The sequence below is a fragment of the Centrocercus urophasianus genome, unplaced genomic scaffold, assembly GCF_019232065.1.
Source record: "Centrocercus urophasianus isolate 14NV4802_14NV808 unplaced genomic scaffold, USGS_Curo_1.0 seq_16, whole genome shotgun sequence".
Lineage (NCBI taxonomy): Eukaryota > Metazoa > Chordata > Aves > Galliformes > Phasianidae > Centrocercus > Centrocercus urophasianus.
In genome coordinates this window covers 19,319,661-19,332,136 of record NW_024884711.1, presented here as the reverse complement: position 1 = coordinate 19,332,136, position 12,476 = coordinate 19,319,661, and the positions used below count along the sequence as shown (strand labels likewise).

The following is a 12,476-nucleotide window of genomic DNA, read 5'->3' as shown; positions in this document are numbered from 1 at the left end:
ACAGGATTTCTTCCTGCTTATACCAAAAAGGAGAAGGAAGGAGGGAGGAGAAAAAAAAGTGATGTTGAAAATGAAGTTTGTCAGCCTTAGAAAGCTTTGCCAGTGATCTCTTCTACCTTTCTAGGGAGTAGAAGAAGGAAAAAGGAGGGGAAGAATACCCACAAAACTAACTTTGTAAGGTGATCAAATGGCTAAAATACTATTAAAATACGTGGATGACTGAAGTATCTGCAGACCTGAAAAGTGTGCATGCTGTTGACCTCTGGCAGCATAGCTTCTATTGTCTGCTTACCCTATTGTTGTTTATGGAGTTCTTTGTGGTAGTGTTAGAAGTGCTATAACTCACTGATAAGGTTTCTTTCAATTTCCCACAAGTAGCTCTTTCACCAGTGTTGAACTTCACACCTATATAGCAACTTTAATTTTTTTAGCAGAAGCATCAATTCATCTTTCTTCTAGCTTCTTCAAATTAGAAACACAATAAATGTGAACTGAAATTATTTGCCCAAGGTAGAATCCATTCCATGAAAAGAGTTCTACATTTTACTGTGAAGGCAGGTCATTGGCTAGCACTGAAATAGCTGAACACTCCAATAAGTGGGTAAATAGAAGGTTACTCATTTTCTTTTAGTTTATTTTCAGTCAGTTAACTAGATCATATATTTTCTTCAATTTTCTGATTGCTGTGTTAATCAGAAACATCTGTAGTCTCGAATCCTGCGCAGTGCCTCTTGGTTTTGCTCAGTCCTTAGACCAGAGATCCATGAAAAGAAGTTCTATGCCACTCTGGCCTAGCTGTTGTTTTCAGAGCCTGACGTGACCTCCCATTTGGCTCCCTTGGAATGTGAACGGCTTCCAAGAGGAGATGACGTCGCCAAAGTCGTTTGTCGAGAGACCTCATCCGGTTTTACGCAGGAGCTTTAGCCACAGGTTTATGGTTAGGGATGTTTGCATTCATGAGGAAAGCAGCTTCTTCCAGCTGTGGGACAATGCTGTTCTCTAATTGCTAGTTTTAAGCTCAAATTGTATATTGCTGTTAAAGTATAGCTGATGTCAAGTAAGGAACTCCTTCAGTATTAGTATCTGTAACTTTACTTAAGGTTTCTATGTCTATTTAATGTGCGTTGCTCTGTGAGTAATTAGATCAGGCATTTTCCTTTAGGTAGGACAATTTTTTGCTGTTCTGCTTTCAAATTTGCGTTAGGTTTTAATTTGCTGTAACTTTGTGTAGATAATTCTGAACAGGAAGTTGTCCATGGGTTGGGAGGGGTTTTATTACCATGTTATTTAAAAAAAGAAAAAATCTCAACTTGAAGAAAACCAGACAGATATACTGAAAAATATTTCATTGTGATGCTTATTTGCTCTTTAAGTGCATTGTAAGGTATGTGTAGTATCCTTGAGTGTAATGAAACTTCTCTTGAAACTCATTTCTATCTTTATTTGCAGTGTGGTAGGTGAGAGAAGTGCCTGCTGTCAGGAGGCTGCAGCAGGAAATCTGCCACTGGATGAGCTGCCATGGGCTGCGGACAGGTTGTTGGGCCTTTGCCAGTCCAAGAACATAAAAACTATTTCTGTTTGTGCATCTGGTGTTACTTGCTGCAAGGGCTTGGCACTAGATCCAAATATAATGCTACAATTTTAATTATTTTTTTTCTTGTGCTTCCTGTCTGTCATGGAAAAAGAATCTGTGACCAGTTTCATTAACTTCTCCCTTTCTACAGAAATGCAGTGACCAAGGTGACTTACACCTAAAGGGCGAGCTATTGTTCATTTGGATATATATGTAATTTTTTTTATAGCGAGGAGGATGGTAAGAAATTATGTTCATATTAATTTAAAACTTGAGTTTTCTGAAAACTGGACTGTTAAATTCTGTGTTGAATATCTTGTAATTCCCTAAAAGACTCTTCCTTTCTGGCACACTCATAAACATTGCATCTCTGGTTTCTATCTTAATTCCAGTTAGTTCAGAATGGAGCAATATACGAGTTTGGAATAACTGTTGGTGACTGCAGTTTTGAATTTCTTTTTCTTACAAATGGAACATCCCGTGTCTGTGAATGTTGCATAAGAAAATTTGTTTGCCTTGTTTTGTCCATCCCAAAATGTGTGCTAGAAATCAGGCTGTTTCCCTCTCCGCCACCTATTGTATCCCCTTCCTGTCTCTGTGTCTGTGCACTTTCATTTGAGTCCCAAAGGCTTAAGGAATGTCTTATTTTGTTTGACATTAGCTTTGTTTACATTAGTTTGACAGGTGATGCTTTGATTTAGAATCGCCTCTGCAACCTGGAAATCCTTTTTTTTGACATATGACATATCTCTTCACTTTCAGATGCTTTTGGACTTTCAAGGCTGCACAGCAATATTTAAAATCGTTGCATTGTGTAATGCTTGTGAGTAACAACACCAAAAAAATTGGCATGTGATAAATTTGGTTAAGTTCTGTGTCACCTACCAGTTATCATAGGGAATAGTCATTATTATTTTTAATAAGGTGATTACTCCTCCTTTAGCTATTTTTTTTTTCTCACTGAGATGCAACAGCAAGTGGAGTACAATCTCACTGAAGCATAAAATGAATTATTTGTTTGGCTGCTTGACATCCTCCACCTGTTAATTCCTAAAAGATTAAAAGGAATAAAGTTAATAAAAAAATTCACAAGCTGAGGGCCAACACCTGAATTTAGTATGTTTGTCAGGAGATGTGGTCTGTTCTATGGGTATTCAGGCTGCTCTTTATGACAGAATAGGAAATAAAAACCACAAGCTTTTAATGTTAGAAAAACTTGTTTAGAATTTTTATTTATCTATTTATTGTTTAAACTAATGACAGCAGTAGTGTTATACAGTGCACGTACTGATGTGTTTGCCAAAACTTCAATTTTTAATTCAAACTGTTTTCATGCAGACAGGGTTGCTCTTGTTTGAATAAGTCTTTATGGGACTCTTTGGTTTCAGGTGTGATTTTTCTTGAGGCCTCAAGTATATTAAATCTGCAGTTCAAAATCAAGTTTTAGTGCTGATGGAGCAAATACACATAGCTGAAACTTAAATGACTACATGTGAAATCTTTCAAACTAAAATACATGCTGTAGTTGGAATTGTGACAAGCAGGGAAACTGAGTCACTTGGAAAGAAGCTTTTTTTTTTTTTTTTTTTTTTTTTTTTTTAATGCTTGTAACTAAGTGCAAAAGAGAATGGATACAAAGTTTTCCTGATATTTACTTGTAGCTTGTCACTAGATACAATTTTTAAACATTCCTATTGAAACTGATATATGTATCAGGAATTCGTACATTTGTAACTTTTGTGTGAATAATTGAATGTACAGAAATATTTGCTTTAAATTTCTTACAGTTGTTCATACTCAAATTATCTGATGGGTAAAATGGAGCATTTTGATTGGGGTTCTTTTCCTCAGAGGGGAGAGGAAGGGTAGGGCAGGACTTTCTTTAACCCCTCTGAAGAAGACTTAGCATCCATGATAATTATGAATGTATTTAGGTTTTCCCATTATGTATATTTACAGCAGAGGTCAGAATTTTCTCCTGAGTTCTGGTTTATGATTTCAGTTCATCAGACAGGTGCACCACTAGTTCTCTTATGTTGTGTCTGGCAAGTTCCTCTATATTATCAACTTAGAAATCAGCAAAGATAATTCTTGATTTTATTTTTTAATTTTTAATTTTTTTTTTTTCACATTGATTATTGATCTATGATTGATCAATCATAGAAAGCTGATCCTACATGAAAATAACACTGGCAGGAGCCAGTTGACAGATTAACAGATTGTCTGTGTATGGGAACTGCTGAATCACAGCCTGAACCTCTGATTGATCACCTGAGGCGAGCACTGAGTCAGGCCTGGGAGCACAGGTGAAGGCAATTCAGCTGTGCTGCCAGAAGGGGTGGAGCCTGGCTGTATCTCTCCTAGACCCATTTAAGAGCTGACTGCCAGTGGGGAAGGATTTCTTTCAGGAGATTCCTCCTGTGGAGTTTTGCAGCGAGTCCAGGACAAGAGTAAGCGCTCTATCTATTTTCTTTTTGGTATAATAGCCTGCTTAGCCGAACTCTCCTGTTTATTTCATAATTATAACATCTGTATATTCACTGATTATACAATCTGTTAACAGCTAACAGATGTGGAAGTCTTGTATTCCACTGCTGACAATGCAGAAGTGTTAATCAAAGTTAGTGTCACTTAGCCTCTGTTCAACCGTACTCTTAACAAACATCAGTTTTAATCATAAGTTTGTTTTGTGAAGAAAAGCAAAAATCTACTGTAGATAAACCAATCATTGAAAGATGTCCAGAATAAGAGTTTTTAAAGCATCAGCTTTAGTGAAAGGTTCATATTCTTGCTACACAGCTTCTGTAGAATTCTTTCTTTAGCTCCATGAAATTCATTACTTTTTTCTTTTTAATTTATCCTAGTTAACTAGAAGAGGAAGCTTATGGTTTGTTTTGTGTGTACGCAAACATAGAATAAACAGGCCATGATCTTCCTTCTTTCTTTCCTATATTCTACTGTAACCAATAATTAATAATTTCCATAGTTAAAAATCAAATTTAAATCTCATGTATTTTTAAAGAATTTTTTTGAATCATCGTTATGTGAATAAATTATTGATGAAGATTGGTAATAAATTATTGATTATTGAAGTCTTGCATCAAATACCCCCTGAAGCACAGTGTAAATAAGCAGCGTGGAGCTCACGCTGCTTGTGCAAGTCTCTGTACTCCTGCTCTCATTAAGATCTGCCTTTGCTCTACAGAAGTCGTCTTAAAAGTTTTTCAAAGGCAAATTTAAAAATCTTCTTATAGTCTGATACAAAGCATTGGTCTATTAGGTACCTCAGCTCTATCTGGATAATTGGTCCTGGTAGTGTTGGAGAAGAGGAGTAGGATAAAAAAAATTAGAATTTGAGATTTTATTCTGATATTCTATGCTCTATAATTTCTTGCAGTAGCTTATTAAATACAGCTTTTTGGAAAAAAAAATTATATGTACATAAAGGTTGAATGCTTTCCTTTAGCTATGTCTATCTCATGCTTTTCCACACCCTAGTATTTAGGGCAGTAGACCGTACCAGCATAGAATTCCCTACCAGAGATGGTCTGTGTGTGTCAGATCATCTGATTCAATGGCAGAGCAGAAAGCATGTTCAACTGGAATAAACTGGTTAGGACCGTGTCCAAATGGGTTTTGAATACCTCCAATGATGGACACTGCACATCTTATCCAGGTGACTTTATGCTAGTGCTTGGAAAGTGAAGGAGCTGAGGGAGCAGTGTGGAGGAGGGAAGCAGGATAGCCTAAGCTGCAGCAGAAACATTTCTGCAGCTGCAAGGGGAACCAGTTCAAAAGTCTGATGAAGCTGACAAAAAAAAATGTTTTCAGATAGATTGTATTTCCTACTGGCTTCAGTGAGAAGTCATAATTGGCACTGCAGAAGTTCAAGCAGCTGCTTGAAAGCGCATCATTTAATCCTGATGATTGAAGCCTAAGACTGTTTTCTGATGGAAGGCATCATCATATCTTGCTGTTCAGAAATCTTATTTACTTCATCTGTGCAGTAGGTGGTGAGTGCAAAAGAGACTGACCAAATGGCTAGATGGCTATTTTGCTTGAGAGGGCTTCAGAGAGAAGGATTTGCTGTCTTAGCAGTCTGACATTTCCTGTGTAGAATTACATAAGTAGTATGCTCACAATATGTGAGCTATGAAACTGTGATGTTGTGTATGAGTGACTGGAAAAGCATGATGATGTAACTTTTCAAAAGAAATAATGTAAATTTCTTGGCTCTGCATCCAGTAGAAGCAACTTAAATGTGTGTGTGTGTGTGTGTGTGTGTGTGTGTGTGTGTGTGTGTGTGTGGCGAGGGAGGGGGCGGGGGGGGGGTTGGTGTCCTTGCAGGTGTGCTGCTGGTATATTGAGACACACCAACACCTAGCCAGTATTCTTCTTGAATGGGAAATGAATTGACCACATCATCCGAGTTGCATAACACGGTGCACCTCCTGCCACCCAGTGCCATTCTGTACTAAAGTTAGTTATATGGTAGCATGTCTGGGGATTACTAACAGGCTCAGTAAAAAACAAAAAACAAAAATCTGCTTGGCAGAATAAAAAATTATTTTAGTGGGGAACTAAAATAGTGCAACAGCCCAGATCTTGTGGATGGAGTAGTTCCTTATTGACAGATTTGGTGTTATATATAGTGCAAAACTGCTATTGACTTCAAAAGTTAAGTGGGTACCGAACTAAGAATAAGGTGCCTGAATCACTTCTTGTGAGATACTTAATCCTGAACTGAGCATAGGATACTGAAGGCTTGGTCTATGGAAGACCTAAATTCCCTCTGAATGCAGTTACATATCCCAGTAGCTCTTGTAGTTGACTTTGATAATGCTGCCAGGAAGTTTGCACTGTTTGGCATATAAAGGCTACTGCCTAAGAGTGTTATGCTGCATTATGCCATGGTTTTAGTTTACCTTATTCTTATATTTGTAAACCAAATGTGGTAAAAATGCAATAAAGAAGCACATAGCTATTAATAACTGATTTGCTTTTTTGAGGTGATATCTGTTTTGTGTTAAGATGTTGGTGTGAATTCTAAATATTTGTGGTCCTATTTTTCTCCTTTTCCATATGTCAGCTTTCTAATCATACTCAGATGGTTCACGTAAAGTTAAAAGGGTTGGATGTTGCTACTTTGGAGTTAGCTTACATTGGTGAATTTAGTATATGTCCACTGTAGTTTATTGTCTAGTTGTAATACTGCCATGCAGTGTTTTTGAACAAGATCTGTAGCTTGGTTATTATTTTTAGCATCTAATTTTCATTACATGTACTAGAAATACTCATTCAAGTTTTTTTTTTTTTTTTTTTTTTAAAAGTTCTTTGAAAGAAATCTTTTTTTTTTTTCCTAACCGTTGTGCACTGTAGTGAGCAGTTGTTATTTTGTTGGGTTTTTTAACTTTCAGTTTTTTTTTTTAATCATGCATTTTGCCCAACTGCTCAGTGGATAACAGCATTTGTATTTATTCTGATAAGCTGATGCTTAGTTTCTACACACAAGCTGTTGTGAGAAGTTACTACAGTTCCTTTCCTTGAGGCGAATGACCTACAGCAATAAGAGAGAAAAACTTTGTCAAAAAGTAACAGAGCTATTTTAAAACAGTATATTCAGCAGAGAATCAACGAGATGTGATCAGGGAAACTGTTCATAACTTAATGAAGTGTAGCATTCTATATTTTTTATTTTCAAAATCTCTGCATAATGACTTTCTAAAAGCCTTTACAAGTAGACATAATTTGAATTTTTGTAGAGAATTCTCTTGGAAGAGAAAATCCTAGAGACACCTCTGGGAAGTAGTTTTGAAAACTATGTGCCTATGGAATCATTTCAGAAGGGCGCATGAAACATTCATCTTAGGTAAGAGGGAAATGGAAGTAGAAATATCTATTTCATTTGAATCCTCTTAACTTGTGTTCACTATATCCTATTTCAGAAACTCAGTTCTCTAAGGAATTTTGAAATATAGGCACGAGATAGGAAAAAAAAAAAAAAGGTAGTCTGTGAATGCAGTCTCAGAATAGCAGAGTGAAAGATGACAGTTAAAAGGAATGGCATTAATTGATTTGCTTATTTCTTTTTAAAAGTGTTGTATCTGTTTATGGTAATGGGAAACATAAGCTTTATGGTGGCCACTGGGCATGAAAATCTAAATTCTGTTTCACCCTGCTTTTCTGTAACATTTTCAAAGCTGCAACTATCCTTTGGAGTACATAAACCACTGAATTTCTTTTGAAGTACAAGGAGTAGCATCATTGTTCCTGAGTTTTGCTCATTCAGGATCACAAACACAAGTCACTGATGTATTGCATCACCTCCAGTGATACACCGAAATGTAGAAAGTAATTTGCTGTATACTGGGCTATGATGAAGTTGTGACACTAAGGGACATGATTTAGTAATGGGACTTGGTAGGTTGAGTTGAAGACTGAACTTGGTCTCGAAGATCTTTTCCAATCTGGATGATTCTGTGATAACTTGGCTAACGAGTAAGAGATGAGTTATTGTCCAGTGAAAGTGGATTGCCTTAAGAGTTGGAGATAATATATAATGAGCCCTGCAATCGCTTTATCTTCATGATTTTATATTTTACACATAAAATTTTAATCTACTGTGGCCAGAGCTACTCTTTTTTTTTTTTTTTTTCCCCTTTGATTCAATGCTAACGTATGGCACTGCAGGTCATACTGTATGATGTTTCCTTAGTTAAAGGAAAGAAACGAAGCATATCAGCTTATAAGTAGAAGTGCGTTTAAAAGAGATTCTCTGTGTTATGGTGTAATTCTGTATATGATGATGGGAATTTTTCATGGTTCTAAATGCGAAGTCTGATAATATGAGTCTTCCATCATAGTTGTAAGGAGTTGTTAAAACTGAACCTGAGCAATAACACTTGACTTAATGAAACTTTTGCATTTCCAAGAAATATATGGAAATAGAGTATCAGGCAGGATGCTAACATCACTTCATAAAATATAAGATTACCAGTGCAGTTGAATTCACAAAATTAGTTAACAGAAATCTTTTTATGGAGATCCCAGAGGAATGTTTTATTACATGGGAGTTATTCTCAGAAGGTTTAGCTTCAATGATTATTCAGTTCTGATGCTCTCTGTGATGATTTTGGAAGGGAAAAATCCTTAGCTTGCTGATCATTAAGTTTCAGAGTAGCTGAGGATGGACTCTGGAATGGATCTCTGGAGACAGCCAGTCCATCACCCTCCTTAAGGCTGGGTCAGATAGAGCAGGCTGCCCCACATAGTCTACAATCAGACTTTGAATATCTCCAAGAATAGAGACTCCACAGACTTTTGGCAGCCTGTTAAGAGGTGTTTGGCCTCACTAACGGTGGAAAAAGTGTTTTCTAATGTTTAGATGGAACTTGCCATACTTCAGTTTGTGCACAGTATCTCTTCTTCTGTCACTTCTCATCACTAAAAAAGCTTGGCTCTACCTTTGCTTCTTAGTCCATCAGGCATTTATGCACACTGGTAGGCTCTCCCTGAGTTTTCTCCTCTCCTTTCTAAGCAACTGTTTCTCTCTCTGCCTCACCTTATGTGAAGGACATTCCAGTGTCTTCAGTATTAGCAATGTTTTCTCACTCTAATATTTTCATGCGACACTGGCACTACAAAGCCTTGAGCTAGATGCCAGTATCCCTCCTGGTGTACTTCACCAGAGTCAGTGCTGGACTTTGGGCTGCAGATCGCTTCCTTTTGAGCCTGGCATTCAGCCTACCTAATTACCTGTCTGTGTTTCACCAGTTCATCTGAGGATGTCACAGGAGATGGTGCTGAAAGCCTTGCTAATTTCAAGATAAATCATGTCCACTACTCTCAACAAATCAGCTGGCCATTAGGTTAGCCAGGCATGGTTCTCTTTCTTAAATACATTTTGACTACTTCCCATCATTAACTTATCCTTCAGGTATTTAGAAATTATTTCCAAGATTATTTACTGCATCATCTTCCCAGGAATAGAACAGAGTATGACTAGCCTGTAGCTCTCCATGTTCTCCTCGTTGCCCTACGTTAAGATAGGAATAGCATTTATTTCTGGTCTTTATGAACCTTCCTTGGTGCCAAGACTTTTCAAGGTAGTCTGAGTGGTCTTGAATTGACATTAGCTATCTCCATTGGCACTCATCAGAGTATCTCAACCGTCAGCTCACATGGGTTTGTGTATGTCTAACTTGTTTAACTTCCCTAACTCTATAGAGTTTTAGCAAAACTGGTGTCCCTAATGCAGTAGTTTGGTATAGGCACTGCTATTGTGTTGATGGAATGTGGAGCATCACTATTTGCTGTGAAAGAAACATGCCAAGCATACTACCTTGCATAGGAATCAAAAATTACATGCGATTATTTTTATTGAGGGGAAGAAGTGAAGATTTGATGTGAAATGAAAGCTTAGCTGTTTGAGAAAATTCTGAGCCGATGGCGTGTTGTACTAGTGGTACTAGTTCAAAAAATAAGATAGGAAGATCTATGTGAATTGAAGTCAAAAGAAATAATAGTTTTAGCTTTTGTGATCATAAAAGTGTTTTTATCAGAGTACTGGCAAATCGCAATGTTCAGACTTTTCTGTAATGTTTAGTTTAAATCTCTACTGAAAATTCATTCTGTTAAAGGTCACAGTTAAGTGTTAATATCCATTACCTTCTATGAGATACCAAAGAATCAGCAACTGAGGCTGGATACTGAATAAATGTGTGTTGGATTCCTGGAAAATCTTCTTCATTATCTTTGTAGCTGCTAAAATGAAATTAAATAATAATCTTAAAACTCCACTAGCCTGAATTGTGCACTTGTACTCATTGAAATTTCCTGAAGCTAGGTGGGAAAGTAACTGCTTGCATCAGTCAGCATAAAGATATGCACAAATAGAGCTTTTGGATTAGATTAACACTGGAGTCTGTTCAGTTTAATAGCGGTTACATCTAATGTTTCAAAAAACTTGATGCACAAGGTAAGCAAAGAAAAGTACTCAGGATTTCCATGAAGTATAATGAATCTTAGTTCTCCGGATGCTGTCTGCTGGAACACTGGCTGTGTCCAAATAGCATGCCTGTTTGTGCAGGCTACTTTAGTGGATATAAAAGCAGAAGTTACATGTCTAAGTGTGACCTTCCCTTTCTCAAATGATAGTTAAGCTATACTTAAATGATTGTAATTGGTTAAAATATAAGTCACTAGCTGAAATTTGGCTGAGCTCAGCTTGAAACTAAATGTGCAGTTGGTGGTTTAAAAAAGTAACAAAAGCTGCTAAAATATTCAGCACTAAGAATATCTTTGGCTACTTAAATACTTCAGGAACTGTGGCTGAATAGGGTAGTTGCAGTCATTGTAATACACTACAACCTTCTCTTCTTTCCCATTATGCTGTTTATATCCTGCTTGAATGGAAATATATTTTCATTTCCTGATGGCCTCCTCTTTGCAGCTTAAAACTTTCAGCAGATGGGAATATTAGAGGAGTATTATTACCTCTGCTTCTGCTTTGAGCTGAGAGTGCAATTGGGCTGTGAAAAGATACAACAAAATTGCAAAAACTTCCTTGCCTGGCTCCCGAGCAGCCCACGCTATTAGGAGCTGTCTTGGTAGTGTCAGAGATGTCATTAGCTAGTAGTGGAAGATCCATTAAACTATGCGAATTATTTCAGTGAGTTCTATTCTAAACTATGTAAATATTAGAGATAAAGGAAACAGTACATCTTCCAGAAAGGCTTTTGAAAATGGCTCTGCTTCTGCATGCTCACATTTCAAGGCTGACTGCAAAAGTCTGCAGTAAAATTATGAATTAGCCACTGCTTAGCTGTAAGGATATGACCCCTTTTTCTTCAAGTCTTTCAAACTCTTTCAAACAGTTCTTAAAATTCCCTGATCTTGCTGGAAAGATAAATGATATGTTCAGTCTTTTCTTTCTCACACTGTGTTGTGGCTATAAAAGGACTGTTAATAGAAATTTATCTAGTCTGCCCTGAAGCTTAAGGATTTTCAGTTTTAATCATGTTTTCAGTGGTCCTTTGATTTTGAATTCAGAGTAAAAATTGATGTGACAGAAAGAACATTTAGTCTTGATAAGGATTTTGGATATTCTGTGTAATAGTGATTGACATCTCTTAAAATAGCATGTTGTTAATGTATAGGTCAAATATAGACTTTTTTTCTTTACTTTCCACAGACCCACCCCATTTCAGACAGAACCTCAAAGTCTCTACAACATCTGCCAGTTTGACTTTACACCATCAACAAGTTATCATTCCATCAACAGCAATGAGCTCCACAACACAACCAGGTCAGTCTGCTTCTTTCTTTTTTTTTTTGCACCCCACTCCTGAAGAATACTGTCCTGTGTTAGGATGTACAGAACTTTGTGGTGATGAAATGGATTTGGCAAATGACTGATATGCCAGCTACAATTCATAAGATGTGACTATCTTAAAAAACAAGATAGAGACTATGCAGGTGAAAAAGGCTATTTTTCGGGGAGCGTCTTATCAGAATTTTAAGCCAGTGCTTTCTAAATATTTTTGTAAATCTTATAAAGAAATTGAATAATCACATCTGGACATGAATAACTATTTTTAAATGTTTTAATTTTTAATACTTGTGTTTAGTGATTACATTTATATTTGCACAACTTCTTTTTTTAAAGAAAGAATGCAGATGGCATTCTGTTGTTTTTAGCTCTAAAGCTGTATTTGCCCACACCGGGCGTTCACTGCAGAGCTTCTTCCTTTATGGCTGCCTAACAGGGGTTTCTGGATGTGCTTCATCTCATGCCTGGAAAATGAGCTACTGCAGGTAAATCTGCAGTAGATAGTGAAATATTAGTACCTGTAGCCTTATAGCCTGTGTTCAAACTTCCAAAGAAAGAATGCTGCATATGGAA

At 36.9% G+C, this 12,476-nt stretch overlaps 1 protein-coding gene across 2 annotated transcripts in view; it reads left to right on the top strand.

Annotated features, from left to right (window-relative positions):
* Positions 1-12,476, top strand: part of HDAC9 (histone deacetylase 9) — a 438,875-nt gene that overhangs the window by 21,414 nt on the left and 404,985 nt on the right. For both annotated transcript variants that reach the window (XM_042817004.1, XM_042817002.1), the window contains exon 2: positions 11,766-11,879. In XM_042817004.1, coding sequence (XP_042672938.1) covers positions 11,858-11,879 — 22 coding nt within the window. In that variant the 5' untranslated portion in view covers positions 11,766-11,857. The remainder of the gene's footprint in view (positions 1-11,765; positions 11,880-12,476) is intronic.